Source organism: Suricata suricatta, chromosome 6 (assembly GCF_006229205.1).
Source record: "Suricata suricatta isolate VVHF042 chromosome 6, meerkat_22Aug2017_6uvM2_HiC, whole genome shotgun sequence".
NCBI lineage: Eukaryota > Metazoa > Chordata > Mammalia > Carnivora > Herpestidae > Suricata > Suricata suricatta.
The window spans coordinates 31502762-31525060 of record NC_043705.1 but is presented as its reverse complement, the minus strand read 5'-3'; the positions used below and the strand labels follow the sequence as shown (position 1 = coordinate 31525060).

The window sequence follows — 22299 nt, the reverse complement described above, 5'->3', positions numbered from 1 at the left end:
AGTCAGTTAAGCATCAGACTTTGGCTCAGGTCATGATCTCAAGATTTGTGGGTTCGAGCCCACATTGATCTCTATGCTGACAGCTCAGAGCCTGGAGTCTGCTTCAGATTTTGTGTCTCCCTCTCTCTCTGCCCCTCCCCAGCTCAGGCATGCGCATACACGTGCGCTCTCCCTCTCTCTCCCTCTTGCTCTCTCTCTCTCTCTCTCTCTCTCAAAAATAAATACTTAAAATTTTTTTTTAAATAAAACATTAGGAACTTTAAAACAAAAAAATTTCTTAAAAGTGTACAGGTCTGTGGTTTTTTGTATATCACAGAGTTGTACAACCTCTGGTACTCTCATTCTGGAATATTCACCTCACACACACAAAAGAAACCCTGAATCCATTGGCAGTCACTCCTCACCTCTGCTTCCCCCAACTTGAGCAATCACTAATCTGTCTTGTATCTCTATGGATTTGCCTTTTCTAGACCTCTTGTGTCCATGTAATCATAAAATATATTCCCTTTTCTGTCTGGCTTTTTCACTAATAACGATATTTTCAAGGTTGACCAATGTTGTAGCATGTATCAGCTTTTCATTCCGGATTATGGCTGAAAAATATTCTTCACATTTTGTTTTTCCATTTGTCAGTTTATGGGTTGTTTCCACCTTTTGGCTGTTATAAATAATGGTGCTGTGAACACTTTCCCTTTTTTGTTTTTTAAACTGAACAGTTTGAAATAAAGTACTGACATCATGGCTCTTTACCATAAAATTCGTTAGTATGCCTTTCCCACCATATATGAATATTCTTTTTTATAATCACGGTGCAGTTATCACATTTAGGAAATTATCAATATAATACTGTTAGCTAATAAACAACCCATGTTCACATTTCACTAATATAATTTGTGATTTTACTTACCTTTAAAAAAAATTTTTTTTAATGTTTATTTTTGAGAGAGAGACAGAGCCTGAGCAGGGAAGAGGCAGAGACCAAGAGAGAGACACAGAATCTGAAACAGACTACAGGCTCTGAGCTGTCAGCACAGAACCCGATGGAGGGCTCGAAGTCAGGAACGGTTGAGATCATGACCTGAGCTCAAGTTGGAGGCTTCACTGACTGAGCCACCCAAGTACCCCTGTGATTTTACACATTTTAATTACCAATTTTTTATTGAGGTGAAATTCACATAACATAAAATTAACTAAAATAAACAATTCACCGGCATTCATAAAGCTAAGTAGAAAATGTTCCATCTTCTGTTTTCTGGAAGACATTCTATAAAATTGGCATTCATTTTTCTTTAAGTGTTTTAAGGAATTCTCTAGTGAAATCTTCTGAACCACATTTTTTTTTCAGGAGCCTTTTAATTATGAATTCAGTTGTTAAAATGATTTCAGTAGTCTTGAGGTTATTTCATCTTGGTTGAGTTTTGGTAGATGGTAGTTTTTGAGGAGTAGGTCTGTCTCTTATAAATTGTCCAGTTCATGAGCACAGAGTCGTCTGTCATATTTCTTTCCTATCCTTTCATTGATAGCAGGACCTGTAGTGAGAATCCATTTTATTCCTCATGTTGGTAATATACGTATCTCTTTTTATCTTTGTCAGTCTTTCTGGATGTTTACCTATTTTATTGAGCTTTTTGAGTCGTTTTTTTTCAAGAAGCTTTTTGAGTCATTGTTTTTTCTCTTTTCATTTTTATTGATTTCTGCTCTTATATTTTTTATTTCCTTCCTTCTGCTTGCTTTGGATTTGTTTTGCTCTTTTTCTAGTTTCTTGAGATAGAAAATGGGACTATTGACTTGAGATCTTTTCTGATTTAAACTTGGGTTTTATACTGTCAGCATTGTGTAGCTGCACCCCATATATTTTGATGTATTGTGCTTGCACTTTCATTCAGTTCTGTGTATCTTAAAATTTTCTCTTGAGACTTCCTCTTTGATTCACAAATTACTTAGAAGTGATTCTTTAGTTAACAAATGTTTGGCTATTTTCCTGTTATCTTTCTGTTGCTGATTTGTAGTTCGATTCCATTATGGTTAGAGAACGTGCTCTGATTTCAGTCCTTTAAATCTGTTGTAGTTTATTTTATGGCCCACGATAACATCTTTCTTGGTTAATGTCCAATGAAGAGCTTGAAAAAAATGCTTTTTCTGCTGCTTTGTGTGAAGTGTTTCCTATGTATTACTAGACACTGTTTATTGAGTGGAGTGGTTACTTGTTCTGTATCCTTGCTGATTTTCTGCCTAGTAATTCTACCCATTACTGAGAGTAGGATATTGATGTCCTGGGTCTCATTTCATCTCAATTTCTGTTTCTTGTATTTGAGACTGTGTTGTTTTGTGCATGTGCATTTATAATTATGTCTTCCTAGTGGATTTTTTAATCATTATGTAATGTCCCTCTTTGTCTACTTATTTTCTTTGCCCTCATGTAATATATAAATGCTTTTTAAAAATATTTTTATTTATCTTGGGAGAGAGAAGGTGAGGGACAGAGAGGAAAGAGAGAGAATCCCAAGCAGGCTCCATACTGTCAGCACAGAGCCCAATATGGGGCTGGATCCCACAAACCATGAGATCATGATCCGAACTGAAATCAAGAGGCAGACATTTAACCAACTGAGCCAGCCAGGGGCCCCTAGACACTGCTCTTTCCTTTTCCTTTTCCTTTTCCTTTTCCTTTTCCTTTTCCTTTTCCTTTTCCTTTTCCTTTCTCTTCTCTTCTCTTCTCTTCTCTTCTCTTCTCTTCTCTTCTCTTTTCCCTCTTCTCTTCTCTCTTCTCTTCTCTTTTAACTTTTGCATGGTGTATCTTTTTTTCAGCCTTTGACTTACAACCTACCTCTATCTTTGTTTTTGAAGTAAATTCATAGACCACCATATTGTTGGGTCTTTTGTTCATCTGTTTGGCCATTGTTTTTTGTCTATCTGAGCCAGCCCATCAGTATCACTCTCAGCAAGGAGTGCCTAGAGGTTTTGAGCCCTGCTCCTTGTAACAAGCTCCCACACAACACAGGGAGCCCCCACACATATTTTTCCAAGCAGAACCAGTGCTGAAGCTGGTTCTTAATGATACACTTCACCAACAGTTCTCAGGGAGCTTTGAAAGAAAGTTTATTGCTCACAGGTGCTGGAGTGTGCAAGACACGCCTGGGGTCACACAGCAAAGTCTGGGAGAGGGAGAAAGAGACAATGGCCAGCCCTGAAGTTCTGCTTTTATCAGGGTAGGGTGGGGCACCTAGGGTTTTGCGGTTGAATCTACTGGTGAATTTAAAACATAATAGCAAGAATTAAATTGGAAGAAGAGAAAAGCAGAGCCACTCAGTTACTTGAGGTCACCCAGGGGTTTCTAAAGGGGGAGCTTCATGGGTAGGCAGCCTGGCTCTTTATATAGTTGTATAGCTGACACTATGGAGATAGATGTAGTTCCTCATTAGTCTAGTGGTTGTTGTGAATGGCTACATGTAGTATCTTCCATAAAAATGGACGTTTTTGTCCCTTTTTTTGTTTAAATTCAAGTTAGTTAACGTACAGTGTGGTCTTGGCTTCAAGAGTAGGACCCAGAACTAATAAAACATTAGTATCATTAGACTAGGATATATTATATATGTATGTATAATGTCACACCTCGAGGAACACCCAAGCAAGATTTCATTCTTTTTCATCATTGAGTAATATTCCAGTGTGTGTGTGTGTGTGTGTGTGTGTGTGTGTGTGTGTGTATACATACACCACATCTTCTTTATCCATTTATCAGTCCATGGGCATCTGGGCTCTTTCCATAATTTGGCTATTGTTGATAGTGTTATTACAAACACTGGGGTGCATGTGCTCTTCTGAATCAGCATTTTTGTATCCTTTGGATAAAGTCCTAGTAGTGCTACTGCTGGGTCGTAGCGTGGTTCTATTTTTAATTTTTGGAGTACCTCCATACTGTTCTCCAGAGTGGCTGCACCAGTTTGCAATCCCACCAACCGTGCAGAAGGTTTTTCATTTATTGGTTCAACCAACCTCTGTTGTTTTCTGAGTTGTTAATTTTAGCCATTCTGACAGGTGTGAGGTGGTATCTCATTGTCTTTTTGATTTGCATTTCCCTGATGATGAATGATGTTGAACATTGTTGCATATGTCTGTTAGCCATCTGGATGTCTTCTTTGGAAAAGTGCCTATTCATGTCTTCTGGCTATTTCTTCAATGGATTATTTGATTTTGGGTGTTGGGTTTGGTAACTTTGTAGATTTTGGATACTAATTTTTTATCTGATGTGTCATTTCAAAGTATCTTCTCCCATTCCATCGGTTGTCTTTTAGTTTTGCTAATTATTTCCTTCCCTATGCAGAAAAAAAGCTTTTTATCTTGATGTGGTCCCAATAGTATATTTTTGCTTTTTATTTCTCTTGCCTCTGGTGACATGTCAAGTAAGAAGTTGCTGAGGCCAAGGCCAAAGAGGTTGCTGCCTGTTTTCTCTGTGGGATTTGATGGTTTCCTGTCTCACATTTAGGTCTTTCATCCATTTTTCGTTTATTTCTGTGTATCGTGTAAGAAGTGGTTCAGTTTCATTCTTCTGCATGTTACTGTCCACTTCTCCCAGTACCATTTGCTGAAGAGACTGTTCTTTTTCCATTGGATACTATTTACTGCTTTGTCGAAAATTAGTTCACCATATATTTGTGAGTCCATTTCTGGGTTCTCTATTCCATTGATCTCTCTGTCTCTTTTTGTGTCAGTAGCATACTGTCTTGCTGACTACAGCTTTGTAATACAATTTAAAGTCCAGAATTGTGATGCCTCCAGCTTTGGTTTTCTTTTTCAACATTACTTTGGCTATTTGGGGTCTTTTGTGGCTCTATACAAATTTTAGAATTGTTCTAGCTCTGTGAAGAATGCTGGTGCCATTTTGATAGGGGTTGCATTGAATGTGTAAATTGCTCTGGGTAGTATTGACATTTTAACAATATTTATTCTTCCTATCCATAAACATGGATGTTTTTCCATTTCTTTGTGTCTTCTTCAATTCCTTTCATAAGTTTTTTGTAGCTTTCAGCATACAGATCTTTTAACTCTTTGGTTAGATTTGTTCCTAGGTATTTTATGGGTTTTGGTGCAGTTATAAATGGGATCAATTCCTTGAAAACTCAGTGCTGCTTCATTCTTGGTATAGAGAAATGCAACCTATTTCTGTACATTGATTTTATATCCTGAGACTTCGCTTAATTCATTTATTAGCACGAGCAGTTTTTTGGTGGAGTCGTTTGGGTTTTCCATGTACAGTTAATAATTTTATCTGTGAAGAGTGAAAGTTGACTTCTTCCTTGTCAATTTGGATGCCTTTTGTTTCTTTCTGTCGTCAGCTGAGGCTAGGACTTCCAGCACTGTGTTGAACAGCAGTGGTGAGAGTGGACATCCCTGTCGTGTTCCTGATCTTAGGGGAAGAGCTCTCAGTCTTTCTGCATTGAGGATATTAGTTGTGGGCTTTTATTATAGTTAGGTATATTCCTCCTATCCCTACTTTCTTGAGGGTTTTATCAAGAAAGGGTGCTGTATTTTTGTCAAATGCTTTTTCTACATCTACTGAAAGGATCAAATGATTCTTATCCTTTCTTTTATTAATGTGATGTTTCACGTTGATTTGCAAAAATTTAACCAACCCTGTAGCCCAGAAATGAATCCTACCTGATCACTGTTGAATTCAATTTGCTAGTATCTTTTTGAGAATGTTTGCATTTGGTTTCATCAGGGATATTGATAATTCTCCATTTTAGTGGGGTCTTTGTCTGGTTTAGGAGTTAACGTAATGCTGGCTTCATAGAATGAGTTTGGAAGCTTTCCTTCCATTTCATTTTTTGGGAACAATTTAGGAACTATTTGAAGAATAGATAGTAATTGCCTTAAATGTCTGGTAGAATTCCCCTGGGAAGCCATCTGGCCCAGGATTCTGATTTGTTGGGAGATTTATGATAACCGATTTGATTTCTTTACTCTGGGCCTGTTCAAATTTTCGATTTTTGTCCCCCAAGTTTTGGTAGTGTGTGTCTAGGGATTTGTTCATTTCTTCCAGATTGTCCAGTTTGTTGGTATATCATTTTTCATAATCTCTTAAATAATTTGTATTTCTGTAGTGTTGGTTGTGACTCTTCCTTTCATTCTTGATTTTATCTATTTGGGTCCTCCCTCTTTTCTTTTTGAGAAGTCTGGCTAGAGGTTTATCAATTTTGTTTATTCTTTAAAAAAAATAGCTCTTAGTTTCACTTATCTGTTCTACTGTGTTTTTGGATTCTATATCATTTATTTCTGCTCTTATCTTTATTAGTTCCCTTCTTCTGGCTTTAGGCTTTAGGTGTGAGGTTTGGTTGTATATTTGGGACCTTTCTTGCTTCTTGAGATAGGCCTGAATTGCAGTGTATTTTCCTCTCAGGACTGCCTTTGCTGCATCCCAAAGGGTTTGGACTTTGATGTTTTCATTTTCATTTGCTTCCATGTTTTGTTTAATTTCTTCTTTAATTTCCTGGTTAATCCACATATTCTTTTTTTTGTTTTTTTTTTTTAACATTTATTTATTTTTGAGAGCGAGAGATAGAACATGAGCAGGGGAGGGGCAGAGAGAGAGGGACACACAGAATCGGAAGCAGGCTCCAGGCTCTGAACTGCCAGCACAGAGCCCGATGTAGGGCTTGAACCCACGAACTGTGAGATCATGACCTGAGCTGAAATCAGACGCTCAACTGACTGAGCCACCCAAGCGCCCCAACCAACTCATTCTTTAGTAGGATGTTCTTTAACCTCCACGCATTTGGGTGCTTTCCAGATTTTTTCCTGTGGTTGATTTCAAGTTTGATAGCCTTGTGATCTGAAGATACGCATGGTATAATCTCGATCTTTGTACCGTTGAGAGCTAATTTGTGACCCAATATATCTGTTAAGTCTATCTGGTCCAATTTGACATTCAGAGCTGTTGTTTTCTTGTTAATTTTCTGCTAAGATGATCTCTCCATTGGTGTACGTGGAATATTGAAGTCTCCTACAATTATGGTATTATTAGTAGTAAGTTGGCTTATGTCTGTAATTGATTTATATGTGTAGGTGCTAGTAAGTTGGGAGCACAAATATTTACAGTTGTTAGCTCTTCTTGAGGGATAGACACCTTACTTATGATATAATGCCCTTCTTCATCTCTTGTTACAGTCTTTGTTGTAAAATCTGGCTTCTCTGATATAAGTATGGATACTCTGGCTTTATTTTGACATCCATTAGCCTGGTAGATGGTTCTCCATCCCCTAACTTTCAATCCCCAGGTGTCCTACAAGGTCCTCAGTCTCTTGTAGGCAGCATATAGATGGATCCTATGTTTATTGTTTTTTGTTTTGTTAATCCATCTTGATACCCTATGTCTTTTGATTGGGTCATTTAGTCTACTTACATTCAGAGAGATTATTGAAAGTTAGGAATATAGTGCCATTGCGTTATCTGTAGATTTCATGTTGGTGGTGATGTCCTCTGGTCATTTGTAGTCTTTTCTGCTTTCTACTTACAGAGTCCACCTTAGGATTTCTTAGAGGGCAGGTGTAGTGGTCACAAACTCCTTTAGTTTGTTTGGGAAAGTCTTTTTTTTTTTTCTTTTTTGTTTATTGTCAAGTTGGTTTCCATATAACACCCAGTGCTCATCCCCACAAGTGCCCTCCTCCATGACCATCACCGTCCTTCTCCTCCCCCCCTCCCCCATCAGCCCTCAGTTTGTTCTCAGTATTCAAGAGTCTCTCATGGTTTGCCTCCCTCCCTCTCCCCAACTTTCCCCTCCCCCATGGTCCTCTATTAAGTTTCTCCTTTCCACTTATGAGTAAAAACATATGGTATCTGTCCTTCTCTGCCTGACTTATTTTACTTACCATGACACCCTCAAGTTCCATCCACATTGCTACGAATGGCCAGATTTTATTCTTTCTCATTGCCGTGTAGTATTCCATTGTATATATAAACCTCATCTTCTTGATCCATTCATCAGGTGATGGATATTTAGGCTCTTTCCTTAATTTGGCTATTGTTGGAAGTGCTGCTGTGAGCATTGGGGTACATGTGCCCCTATGCATCACCACTCCCATATCCCTTGCGTAAATTCCTAGCAGTGCTATTGCTGAGTCATAGGGGAGTTCTATTGTTAATTTTTTGAGGAACCTCCACACTGTTTTCCAGAGCGGCTGCACCAGTTTACATTCCCACCAACAGTGTAGGAGGTGCCGTTTCTCCACACCCTCGCCAGCATCTATAGCCTCCTGATTTGCTCATTTGAGCACTCTGACCAGGGTGAGGTGGTATCTCAGTGTGGTTTTGATTTGTATTTCCCTGATGAGGAGTGATGCTGTCTGATCGCCATCTGCATGTCCTCTTTGGAGAAGTGTCTATTCAAGTCTTCTGCCCATTTCTTCACTGGGTTATTTGTTTTTTGGGTGTGGAGTTTGGTGAGTTCCTTATAGATTTGGGATACTAGCCCTTTATCCGATATGTCATTTGCAACATCTTTTCCCATTCCGTTTGTTGCCTATTCGTTTTCTTGATTGTTTCCTTTGCTGTGCAGAAGCTTTTTATCCTGATGAGGTCCCAATATTTCATTTTTGCTTTTGATTCCCTTGCCTTTGGGGATGTGTCGAGTAAGAAATTGCTGCGGTTGAGGTCAAGGAGGTTGTTTCCTGCTTTCTCTAGGGTTTTGATGGTTTCCTGTCTCACATTCAGGTTCATCCATTTTGAGTTTATTTTTGGTTATGGTGTAAGAAAGTGGTCTAGTTTCATTTTCTTGCATGTTGCTGTCCAGTTCTCCCAGCACCACCTATTAAAGAAGCTGTGTTTTTTTCCATTGGATACTCTTTCCTCCTTTTTCAAAGATTATTTGGCCATACATTTGTGGGTCCAATTCTGGTTTCTTTATTCTATTCCATTGGTCTATGTATCTGTTTTTGTGCCAATACCATACTGTCTTGATGATGACAGCTTTGTAGTAGAGGCTAAAAACTGGGATTGTGATGCCTCCTGTTTTGGTTTTCTTCTTCAGTATTACTTTGGCTATTTGGTACACATTTTACAATTGTTCTAGCTTTGAGAAGAATGTTGGAGCAGTTTTGATTGGTATTGCATTGAATGTGTAGATTGCTTTGGGTAATAAGGACATTTTTACAATATTTATTCTTCTGATCCATGAATGGATCCATGAGCATGGAATGTTTTTCCATTTCTTTGTGTCTTCAGTTTCCTTCATAAGTTTTCTATAGTTTTCACCATACAGATCTTTTACATTTTTGGTTAGGTTTATTCCTGGGTATTTTATGGTTTTTCATGCATTTGTGAATGGAATCAGTTTCTTGATTTCTCTTTCTGTTGCTTCATTATTGGTGTATAAAAATGCAACCGATTTCTGTACATTGATTTTGTACCCTGCGACTTTGCCGAATTCATGGATCAGTTCTAGTAGGCTTCTGGTGGAGTCTGTCGGGTTTTCCATGTAGAGTGTCAAGTCATCTGCAAAAAGTGAAAGTTTGACTTCATCTTTGCCAATTCTGATGCCTTTTATTTCCTTTTGTTGCCTGATTGCGGATGCTAGGACTTCCAGCACCATTTAAACAACAGGGGTGAGAGTGGACACCCCTGTCGTGTTCCTGATCGCAGGGGGAAAGCTCTCAGTTTTTCCCCATTGATATTAGCTGTGGGCTTTTCGTAAGTGGCTTTTATGACATTTAAGTAAGTTCCTTCTATCCCGACTTTCTCGAGGGTTTTTATTAGAAAGGATGCTGTATTTTATCAAATGCTTTTTCTGCATCTGTCGATTCGATCATATGGTTTTTATCTTTTCTTTTGTTAATGTGATGTATCACATTGCTTTGCGAACATTGAACCAACCCTGTAACCCAGGAATGAATCCCACTTGATCGTGGTGGATAATTCTTTCTTTATATGCTGTTGAATTCGATTTGCTATGATCTTGTTGAGTATTTTTGCATTTGTATTCATCGAGGATATTGGCCTGTAGTTCTCTTTTTTTGCTTGGTCTCTGTCCAATTTGGGAATCAAAGTGATGCTGGCTTCGTACAATGAGTATGGAAGTTTTCCTTCCATTTCTATTTTTTGAAATAGCTTGAGAAGAATGGGTATCAACTCTGCTTTAAATGTCTGGTAGAATTCCCCAGGGAAGCCATCTGGCCCAGGGCTCTTATTCGTTGGGAGATTTTTGATAAATGATTCCGTTTCTTCACTGGTTATGGGTCTGTTCAGATTTTCTGTCTCTTCCCGTTTGAATTTTGGTAGTGCATGTGTGTTTAGGAATTTGTCCATTTCTTCTAGGTTGTCCAGTTTGTTGGCATATAATTTTTCATAATATTCCCTGATATTGTGAAGGATTGGTTGTAATAGATCCATTTTCATTTGTGATTTTGTCTATTTGGGTGCTCTGTCTTTTCTTTTTGAGAAGCCTGGCTTAGAGGTTTTATTTATTTTTTAAAAAAACAACTCTTGGTTTCATTGATCTGCTCAACTGTATTTTTTGGATTCTATATTGTTTATTTCTGCCCTGATCTTTATTATTTCTCTTCTGCTGCTGGGTTTGGGGTGCTTTTGCTGCTCTCCTTCTAGTTCCTTTCGGTGTGCTATTAGGTTTTATATTTGTACTTTTTCTAATTTCTTGAAATAGGCCTGGAGTACAATGTACTTTCTTCTTAGGACTGCCTTTGCTGCAGATCAGAGAGTTTGAATTGTTGTATTTTCATTTTCATTTGGTTCCATATATTTTTAAAATTTCTTCTCTAATTGCCTGATTGGCCCATTTGCTCTTTAGTAGGGTGTTCTTTAACCTCTGTGTTTTTGGAGCTTTTCCAGATTTTCTCCTGTGATTGATTTTAAGTTTCAATGCATTGTGATCTGAAAGTGGGCATGATATGGTCTCAGTTCATTTATATTTATTGACGGCTGGTTTATGACCCAGTATGTGGTCTCTCTTGGAGAATGTACCATGTGCACTCAAAAAGAAAGTGAATTCCATGGCCTCAGGATGTAGGGTTCTAAATATTATCTGTCAGGGCCGCCTGAGTGGCTCAGTCGGTTAAGCGGCCGGCTTCAGCTCAGGTCATGATCTCACGGTTCGTGGGTTCAAGCCCCACATTGGGCTCTATGCTGACAGCTAGCTCAGAGCCTGGAACCTGCTTCCGATTCTGTGTCTCCCTCTCTTGCTGACCCTCCCCTGCTTGCACTGTCTCTGTCTCTCAAAAATAAATAACCATAAAAATTAAAAAAAATAAATATATGTCAAATCCATCTGTTCCAATGTGTTGTTCAGATCCATTGTTTATTTAGTGATTTTTCTCTCTAGTTGATCCATTGCTATCCGTGGAGTATTAAAATCTATTTGGGAAAGTCTTTCTCTCTCCTATTATTAACGGCAGCCTATCTGGATAAAGGATTCTGGGCTGTATATTTTTCCTATTCATCACATTGAATATTTCTGCCATTCCCTTCTGGCCTGCCAAGTTTCAGTGGACGGTCTGCTACTACCCTTATGTATCTACCCTTGTAGGTTCAGGACCCTTTGTCCCTAGCTGTTTTCAGAATTCTCTTGTTCTTTGTATTTTGCCAGCTTCACTATGATATGTCATCGTGTTGACCTGTTTTTGTTGATTTTGAAGGGAGTTCTCTGTGCCTCTTGGACTTGGAGGCCTGTTCTCTTCCCCAGATTAGGGAAGTTTTCAGCTATTATTTTTCGCATAAACAGTCTGCCCCTTTTTCTTGCTTGTCGTCTTCTGGAACTCCTATGATGCAGATATTGTTTCATTTCATGGAATCACTTAGTTGTCTAAGTCTCCCCTCATGATATAATAATTTCCTTTGCCTCTCTTTTTCAGCTTCATTATTTTCCATAATTTTATCTTCTACTTCACCTATTCTCTCTTCTGCTTCTTCAGTCCTCACTGTCACTATATCTAGTTTACTTTGCATCTCAGTTATAGCATTTTTTAATTCATCCTAATCCTTAGGTCTTTGATCTCTATAGCAAGTTGTTTTTTTCTGCTGTCTTCTATGCTTTTTTCAAGCCCAGTTATTAGTCTTAAGAGTGTTATTCTAAATTCTTGTACAGATATATTGTTTATATTTGTTTTGTGCAATTCTCTGGCTGTGATTTCTTCTTGACTTTTCCTTTGGGGAGAATTCCTCCATTTTGTCATTTTGACTATGTTTCCTCCATCTTGTCTTTTGCCTATTAAGAATTTTAATGTTTATTCACTTTTTTGAGAGAGATAGAGCAAGCAGGGGAGGGGCTGAGAGAGAGGGAGACACAGAATCTGAAGCAGGCTCCAGGCTCTGAGCTGTCAGCACAGAGCCCAGTGTGGGGCTCCGACCTGAGCTGAAGTCAGATGCTTAACCAACTGAACCACCCAGGTGCCCATCTTTTGTGTGTTTTAATAGCATGTTATGTGTCCTGGCCTGAGAATATTCTATTAAAATGGGGTCATAGTCTGTCCAGGACATGGCACTCCAGGAAGTATTTCTGCTGTATGTTGTGTGTACTCTCTTGTTAGGTTTTAGCTGCTCTATCCCACTGTTCAGTCCTCTGGGAACTCCTCCTTGTTTGTAGTGGTGGAGTGTTTGGACCTTTAACTGGATGTGCTTTGATTTGTTTGTTGAAGTAACCCTGGGGGGCGGGGATGAAAAGTAGAAGGGGAAAGTCTCAATCCTGCCCAGCTGCCTCCCTCCAACTGTGCAGAACCTTCTACCACTCCTGAGATCCCTTTCCTGGGTGTTCGAAGTGATCTGACTTCACTACAGCTGTGTTTGAGGGCTGAGGAAAATCCCGGTCCCCCAACTACTCCACCATCTTAACTCCCCACTCCAGGGATGCAGTTGTTTACTCTGTTAATATTCTCTTCCTTAGAAATACAGATGAAGGGGCAGGGGGAAGGGGGTGGTGGTCATGGAGGGGCATTTGTGAGGAGAAGCACTGGGTGTTATATGGAAACCAATTTGACAATAAACTATTATTAAAAAAAAAGAAAGAAAAGAAAAGAAATACAGATGAGTGGCAAAGGATAAATATAACCTGAAAGTAAGGAACTATTTGCATCCAAATGAGAGTAATTTCATGACTGTTCAGCATCATCGAGGGTTCAGTATTGCTTTTCTGACCCTTCTTTCTGAGTCGCAAGTAAATTCTACAAATCTCAGGAGGCCTACCTCAGATAATGGCTCTCATTCTATTTGAGCCTGCTCCATTTTCACGGCAGACTAATTCTGCTGTGGTGCCTCCTACTTACCAGATCCACTCAGTTTTCTAAAATCCCTCTTCCTTTCTTTCTTGTATGTATACCACATATTTATTTTTATTTTATTGCCAAGCAAAAAGTTGAGTCTGTTTTTTGTGTATTTTTAATGTTTATTTTTGAGAGAAGTGTTGGGGAAGGGGCAGAGAGGGAGACATAGAATCCGAAGTAGGCTCCAGGCTCTGAGCTGTCCGCACAGAGACCAATGCGAGGCTCGAACTCAAAACGATGAGATCATGACCTGAGCCAAAATTAGACACTTAACCAACTGCGCCACCCAGGCGCCCCTGTTTTTTCTTTTTTTAACGTCAGTAATGAATATATATTTTTCTCTGCCTGTATAAAATGAGAGCTTTACGTTTACTTTTTTCCTTTCCTGTTTCTAAGTTTTTGTAATACAGTCTGGTTGTTTTAAGTTTCCATTTTTATCTCACTACCCAAAATTTCCATTTTGTTTTATGATCTGTCTTTAGTACATCTCTGACTCTCGCAGCCTCTCCCTCACTCTGTGTGGCCATAATGACCTTCTGCTTTGCTTTGAGCACACCTAGCCTGCTGCTCTCTCAGGCCTTTGTCTTTGTTGTTCTGTCTGCCTGAAATGCTTCCTCCTCTCCCCGAAAATATTCATGTAGCTTGTGCTCTCACTTTCTATAAGGTCTTTTCTCAACAGTCACATTCTAGGACCTTCCCTGATCCTCCCCACCCCGGCCCAAAGATATAATCCAATCCCCATGAAATTCCCATATTCTCTTCCTTACTTGATTTTTTTTCACAGAACTAGCTAATACACTATTTTATGTATTAACTGATTGTCTATTTGTTTTTATTAGAATATGAGTTTCATGAAGGCAGGAATCTTTATTTCGTTTGCTGTTTTATTCAATGTCCAGAATAATATGGCAGATACCTTCTTTGAGTTGGAACTATCTGGCTAAAGGATGAGTTTCTAATAGCTCTTGGTACTTTTTGCCATGTAACTTTCTTTTTTGTTTGCTGTATTTCTTATTTATTTGTACCAGATCATACTTTTTGTGGTTTAATGAAAATTCAAACAGTATACGAGCAAGCTATTCACTGTAATACACTTCTGTATTCAAGCACCTCATTCCTCTCCTCAGAGCAACTAACTTTATCAGGTTCTTGACCCTCCTTGGGGAGATGCTCCTATGGAGCTTCCTAAAAAGAGTTGATGCCAGGTTACAGTATAGGACAGAATATTTTACAATTCTTTCTGTTCAGAACAGTTTGTGTTTCCCGTTCTGTCTGCTTCCTAACCCTCCTCAATAGCCCTTGTCACCCAGTTCTTAGAGAATGTTACTGTCATGCTAACTGCTAAGAGAGTGAGATAATAAAATATTATTTTGCCCATTCTCTTGAAGTTAAAAATGTTGGTGGGATGGGAAAGTATCCACACTTAAAGAGGGTTGGAGTGCCTGGCTGGCTCAGTCGGTGAAGTGTGCAACTCGATTTTGGGGTTCTGAGTTTGAGCCAGCCCCACGTTGGTTGTAGAGATTACTTAAAAGTAAAATCTTAATAAAAAAGTAACAGGATTTAAAAAGATCAAGATGGTACACCAGAATTGTCACAAAATACTGAATAATTGTTGAGTAAAGATTTGATTATAAATAGCATGAAAATTCATTCATCAAAGCATTAGTTTAATTTAAGAAGGAAAATTTCACAGAATAAAGAAGTATCAAATTCAGTGGGGATCTGGAGAGAGATCATAGACATTTGGGGAAATGGAAAAAAATAAGTTTTTAAAAATGTTCATTTATTTATTCCCAAAGAGAAAGCAGATGTGTGTGTGGATGCAGGAGGGGCAGAGTGGGAGAGAAAGAGAATCTTAGGCAGGTTTCACAGGCAGGGCAGAGCCTGAGCCAAATTCAAGAGTTAGATGCTTAACCAGCTGAGCCACCCAGGTGCCCTGGAAATGAAAATTTTTATAGGGAATCCTGTTCAAGATGGAGCTTGAAGGATAAACAGAATTTCTAATAAGCACAAAGGATAACATGGCGGAAAACTCTAGTAACAGGTTGGCAAACTATATACCCATTTGTTTATGTATTGTCTCTGCTTTCGTGTCAGAGTGGCAGAGCTGAGCAGTGGAGACTGATCATAAAGTCTGCAAAGCCTAAAATAGTTAGCATCTGGTCCTTCAGAGAACATCTGCGAGTAAATGATAAGATGTAGGTGGGAAAGCATTACTGCTAACAGGTAAAGGAGTGAGAGCAGGATGCTGACTGTAGTGGGGGTGGGGAGTCAGTAATGAAAGGTGGGTGTTTAGAGGGAAGGTTAGCTGTGCAGGAATGCAGTAGGGAAACTGCTGGTAACAGATGAGGAGCCATTCCAGGCTGGTGCAGTAGTTCAGTAAGGCACAAATATGGCTTGTCCTTAATCATGCTTTTCTTATCTTTCCCTTACTAGCCAAGAAGGATCAGGAAGGTGGAGAAGAAAAGAAATCTGTGCAAAAGAAAAAAGTAAAAGAGTTAAAGGTGTTGGATTCCAAGACGGCCCAGAATCTCTGTGAGTAACTCGGTGACCCCAACTATTTGAAATATGAAGGGCTTCTTCTCAGACCTTAATTTTGGTGGATCTAGATTTGTTGAGCTCGTTATATATGTTTAATTCCTGGGTAGAACTGCAAAATTGTTAGTATCTAGTTCTATGGCAAGGAGATAGAGGTTAAGACTTTTAGGTGTTTGCCTAGTCCAGTAGGTAGTTAGAGACAGGTCTGAGATTTGAACCTCAGATTTTTTTTATTTCAAAGCCCTTACTATTTCCATTGCTTCCACAGAAAATCTACCACAAATATTCTAGTTACTGTGCATTTCCTTCTTTCTAATTTTAAGAATTTCCTTTAAATGCAGCACTGGTTTGATTGCATTTAAATCTAAAGTAACTTTGTGGATGTAAATCCTGTACTTCTCAAACTAGGATCAGAAACTCTTCCCCCAAGTTATATAGGTAATACTGATGAACATTCGTCCTGATCATCAAATTTTTTTTTGTTTGGTTGTAGATCTCCTTTGTGCTGAGCAAAGAGATTTAGATTTAAATATCTGTTCAAGTAAATATTTGAGGTTCTGCTATGTTGCATCCTCTATTATGCACATACTAGACACGTGTTTCAGAGAGATGAAAGGGTATATATTCCATAAAACCCACTCACAGTCTTGCAGTGTGGCTGTTCTCATTTTTTCAAATGAGAAGATCAAAGTTTACATGTTGTGACTTGGCCAAGATCACAAAAGTCAATGTGTTCACATACCTATAAGTAAAATCAGTGATAGAGTAAGAACAGTACACTTTTTACATTATTCTTTGCTGTGTGGACTTAGATCATTGACAACAAATATTACTAAATATTGTGTGTGGGTAAGTCCTTATGGAGACTAACGTGAGATAATTCCTTTTCCCAAGATGATCTCTGGCAACAGAAAACTTGAATGACTCTTCTTTTAGAAAATGATACGACTATGGAGTAGGACATTGTTATTTCCAGTTGAGTGATATTGATATGGAAAACAGAACTCAGAGGATTGAGATTAGTTTCGGGAAGTATGGTCTGGGAGATAGAATTCAGTGACTCAGAAATTACTAAGTGTCTCTTACGTGCTAGGGACACTAAGCTGAGCAAGGTGCAGTCCCTGTCCTCAGGAAGCATGCATCTGGTAGATGCAGGAGAGTAAATAGTGGTAACAGCACAGATTGAATGCTCTGATGGAGGTGTGCCGGGATGCATGTGAGAACACCAGGAAAGGGGCATCCAAGTCAAGTCGGGGGCAGGTGATGAAGGGAGCACATCCTAGATGTCATCTGAGAGGAAGTCCTGCTTCACTGAGCTAGAAGAAGGATTAGTCATGAATGAAGTGAAGGGTGTAGGCTGCCTTGTTTCCAGCAGAGAGACCTGCATGTGTGAAGGCACAGAAGCACGAGGTTGGAAAACTGCAGGTCATTGAGTACAGCTGAGTAAACACTATATGGGGTGGGGGGTGGGGGGGAGTGGTGTGGAAGAAGCTTTCGAGAAAGAAAACGAAGCCAGTTCATGAAGATTTCTGACAGGCTCAGACTAAAAGTTATTTTATCCTGAAAGTTTTGGAATTTATTGAAGGGATGTTAATCAAGAAAATGTGTGATACAGCCCTGTGTAATTTGGGGAAAGGCTACTTCAAGCAGTCACTTTGACGCTGGATTGCTGGTATACAGGAAGACTACAGTCAGAAAGATGAGTTACGTTCTTGTTTTAAACCTAGATGAGAAGTGATCAGGGCCTGAAATTTAAGTAGTGAAAATGAGTAGGAAGGCAGAAAATACTAAGAAAGAAATACTGGAACTTAGTGATTGACTGAGAGAATAAAGGAGACGTTTTCTTGGGTTCCCATCACTCTACAGAGAGTGGTACCATTTACTGAAAAAGGAAGATCCAGCAGGAGCAAATGGTCTTTTTGGGGAGGAGCAGGGAGTAGTAGACATGAGAAGTGGCAGGATGGTGGGTAGAAATGATTACTTTTAGGGTAGAATTTAAGATGCCTGTGGGAACTCCTCCAGAAGGATGGGTGTGTTAGGCATTTGGGTGTAGAAATCAGGAGGAAGGTTTGGCTGGAGATGGGAATTGAGGAGATAGCACATGAGTCCTAGCTGAAGCTGTGAGTTTGCTTTGAAGGCCACCAATACAAAAGGGGCAAGTAAATATTGGGGGGCGGTGGGGCGGGGTTGGAGAACTCATGGGAGACTGGAAACGAGCAGCAAGAAAAATGGTGTAATGTAGTCATAAGAAATGGGAGTAGTCAGGGCCCAAGTCCTTCTGATTGTGGCCCAAACAAACAAAACAAAAACAAAAAGAAATGGGAGTAGTCAGCAGTCAGATGAAAACAAAGAGTCCACCAAAATCAGGATAGGACAGGTCCTTTGGATCTGCTGGAGGAAAGTCAGTAGCTTAAGCAAGAATAATTTCAGTGGAGCATAGAGGTTAAGAACAAAGGCTCTGGAATCCTTTAGTGTTTAAATCCTGCTTCCAACAATTACAGTGTGACCTTGGATTTGAGTAGCTTAACTTTAAATATTAGTTTTCTATCAAATGGGGCTAATACTTAGATATATGGGGATATTTTGAATAGGGTGAAATGAGATCATGTATGTAGGTTATGCGTAAGGTACCATGTCTGACGTTCAGTAAATGGTTACAGTCTTGTCATGGGCTCTGGGGACAGAATACATGAGAGCTGCGGCGGTGGAAGAGAACAGACTGCTGTGCTGTGAGAATGTTAGAGAGGGAGGGAAGGAAGTTGGCGGTTAGGAGTATCAAGTCAGGGGTTTGGTTTGTGTTTTTTAGATGGTAGAAATCTGATTACGTGTATGCACTGAAGGAAAAGGTCCTCAGAGCCACCTGTTCTTTTGAGACAAGAAAAGGATGAGTACATGGGTATAGTTGCTGATAAGGTGACACAAGTGTTGGCACGTGGTCCACATGTAATGCCACATGGTCCTTACACAACCCATGTCTAGTCTGGCTCAAGCTGAGGACCTCCGGTGTGTACGAGAATGCTTAGCAAGTAATTTGATCAGTGCCTTCAGTATTTTTCAAGCGAAGAGAAATGAGATCTTAAAACTCGGAAGTGGTGGGACAGTTGAGACAATGAGGATATTTTGGGAGGAGCTTCCAAGTGGGCGTGATGCTGAGACCCTCTGCTACCGTAGGTGCCGCTGCGCCCTGACGAACTGTGATCTGCAGTCTGTGCCAGCAGTACTCATTAGCCCAGGTGCCAGAGGAGAGGGATGAGAGGGCTGGGTTGACCAGAGACTGGAAGAAGGAGGAAATAAGAGAACCGGAATAGCGGTAGGGGAAATGGCAATAATAGCAGACACTGAATGAAGCTCTAGATTGGAGGGTGGAAGTGGAACACGTACATCCAGAGAAAATGGAACAGTCGGCTCTGCCACCAGAGTGAGTGAGTGTGTGCGCGCTGATGAGGTTGAGGGGTCGCTGTAGAGACTGGAGAGAAAACGGAAGAGAGGATGTGTTTGCCTGGGGTTGGGGATATGGCAGTATAAGAATCAGCAGTAGAAGGCAGTGGCAGCTTTGAGGATGGAGTCATGGGCGTGAGGAACTAAAAATAGAGCGGGGTAAGTATCATTGATGTATAGAGAAGATCAAAATCTTGTGTGAGCAAAGGCCAGGAGCCACAGTGTTTGTAGAATGTGTGCTTGGAAGAGCACAACCGACATAAATGTGGGGATTCAGGAGAGAGAAAGCTAGGAGGTCAGAACCTTCCACAATGGACTCAGGAACTTACATTTTAGCTACACAGGCAGTGGGGAGCTGGTGGAGGTTTCTAATAGTGACTTTGAACAAATACTCCTGGGCACATTTTCCAACAGAGGTTGGTAGAATAGGCTGGAAGGTAGAAGAGACTGAGAAGAATGTGTCTTTATGTCTCATTTTCTGGCAGCCATCTTTCTGGGTTCATTCCGCATGGCCTATCAAGAAATTAAGAATGTCATCCTTGAGGTGAATGAATCTGTTCTCACTGAGTCTATGATCCAGGTAAGCAGCAAGGTGGTTCTCCTGGAGTGGCTCTTAGCATTGCAGCGCACTAGCCTCGTCACCTCCCTGGGTAGAGGATGAGGTAGGTCCTCTAGCGTAATCATGCAGGGAATGATTTACGGATTTACGGCTTTCGATAAGCGTCCATCTCTGGTGGTTAGGTAATTCCTGGTGTATTTTTCAGAAGTCCTGCCATCTCACTGGCTGCATCTTCCCCAATCCATGTTTCCTTCTTCGTGTTCCTTGGGCAGAGTGGGGGACTGACAGGAGGCCCAGGTGACCAGCTCATCCCCCTCAAACTGAGACAGTCCCTTCTCTCTTTCAGAACCTCATTAAGCAGATGCCAGAACCAGAGCAGTTAAAAATGCTTTCCGAACTGAAGGATGAATATGATGATCTGGCTGAGTCGGAGCAGTTTGGTGTGGTGGTGAGTGAGGCCTGTGGCAGTAAGCTCTTCCCTGACCCCCTTGCTCCCCCAGAGCAGCCACGGCACTCACTGCTTGCCTCTGGTCTATTCTGGACCTAGTTTCTCTCTGCTTGGTACTCAGAGCCTCCCACAGGAGGCTCAAGCCTGTACGTTTCTTTGACTTGCCCTCTCTGCTGGCTGTGCCGACCTGCTTGTCTTCCTCCCCAGATGGGCACTGTGCCCCGCCTGCGGCCTCGCCTCAACGCCATCCTCTTCAGACTACAGTTTAGTGAGCAAGTGGAGAATATTAAGCCAGAGATTGTTTCTGTGACTGCCGCGTGTGAGGAGTTACGAAAGAGTGAGAGCTTCTCTAAACTCCTGGAGATTACGTTGCTCGTTGGAAACTACATGAATGCTGGCTCCAGAAATGCCGGTGCTTTCGGCTTCAACATCAGCTTTCTCTGTAAGGTGAGCCGAGGGTTTAGAGCAGAGCCGCAGAAGGGAAGGCTGCCGGCCTCTGGGGACCCAGTGTGGCAAAGTGCTGGTGGTCTCAGGTGATCTCGGGTGTGTCCAGACTGACAGTTTCTCCTCTGTCCCCAAGCTTCGAGACACCAAGTCCACAGATCAGAAGATGACACTGCTGCACTTCTTGGCTGAGTTGTGTGAGAATGACCATCCTGACGTCCTAAAGTTTCCAGATGAACTTGCCCATGTGGAGAAAGCCAGCCGAGGTGGGGCAAGTTGAGGCAAAACTAGAAAGCTGGTTCAGGCCCCCCAAATCTCTGCATGGGGACGGAAATAAAACATGGTCTAGATCTCAGATAATGTTGAGCTCTGCCTATTGTAGGTGGGAATGGGAGAGCGTGCTGGCATGATGTCTGACCACAGGGAGAGGATTATCAGGCAGTGGGAGGTCTCTGTGTATAGAAATAGGAAGCACTCTTTCCCTTCCCAGGGAAACCCCAAACACTGACAAACAATTGGAAGAAAGGTGGGTGTTTTTTGTCTAGGTCAGCAGTTTTTATTCAGAAAGCACGGACTAGACTATGAAAAATCAGGCCTCATCATCCTGAAATACGCAAAGGAAAAGCAGCATTCAGTAGAAATGGGAACTGATTTTTCCCCTTCCTGTGTATTTCTGTGTATGTCTCCTTCCCCTTCAACTGTGTGCCCTAAAATAGAGGAGACCAAGATCCCAGGGAGTTTCATAGGCTCTTGTTAGATGAAGCCTCTCTTCTTGTGGAGGCTGGAGGTTCAGTCAAGTAATTTATAGCTGAACTGGGAAGATGGAAACTGAAATGGGGGAAACGGCTGGAGGAGAGCGCGCAGGGCCGGAGGACCGGGCCTGCTGTGTGCGCAGACGGAGCCTGGGCCCCGAAGACAGCGTGGTGCGAGTCTGGAGACTTGTCATGAACTTTGTTTCTGTGTTTCCTTTAGTTTCTGCTGAAAACTTGCAAAAGAACCTAGATCAAATGAAGAAACAGATTTCTGATGTGGAACGTGATGTTCAGAATTTCCCAGCTGCCACAGATGAGAAAGACAAGTTTGTTGAAAAAATGACTATATCCTTTCTTAAAATGAGGGGGTTGCTTCCTACAAAGGGAAGGAAAATGTCCCGTGGGGGGACAGCAGGATAGATACGGTGATAGACAATTTTCCTTCTTGAAAAAATTCTGTTAAAAACACCATCCAGATAAACGAAAAGCCCTCCCTGGTCCCTTGCCCTCTGCCCCCTCTCCACCCACACAGACATGTGTGTTCTCTTCTCCCTCCCGCACCACAGGTAACATCACCACTACACTTCTGATTTTTACCTCATCAATTTATTTTAAATCAGAACTGGGTTGTATTTCTTATTGTACATGGTATGTCTTAGCCCTGATGTCAGAGCAGTATGTGGAGAACACCCTCTTTTTTAATTGCCACTTCCTGTTCTGTAGGTGGGCCATGGTTTATGGTTTGCCATTCCCCTATTTTGGATATATAGGTTGCTTGCTTTTGCTCTTCCAAGCAGGGTTACGCTGATCATCCTTGTGCGTGCCCGCGTGCATCTGTGAGTGTGCCTCGGGGCCGGA

At 40.8% G+C, this 22299-nt stretch overlaps 1 protein-coding gene across 4 annotated transcripts in view; it reads left to right on the top strand.

The window, feature by feature from the left end:
• The window catches only part of DIAPH1 (diaphanous related formin 1), a 101502-nt gene that overhangs the window by 68986 nt on the left and 10217 nt on the right, over window positions 1-22299 (top strand). For all 4 annotated transcript variants that reach the window (XM_029942092.1, XM_029942091.1, XM_029942089.1 and 1 more), the window contains 6 exons: window positions 15699-15797; window positions 19724-19818; window positions 20144-20245; window positions 20453-20692; window positions 20826-20955; window positions 21662-21786. In XM_029942092.1, coding sequence (XP_029797952.1) covers window positions 15699-15797; window positions 19724-19818; window positions 20144-20245; window positions 20453-20692; window positions 20826-20955; window positions 21662-21786 — 791 coding nt within the window. The remainder of the gene's footprint in view (window positions 1-15698; window positions 15798-19723; window positions 19819-20143; window positions 20246-20452; window positions 20693-20825; window positions 20956-21661; window positions 21787-22299) is intronic.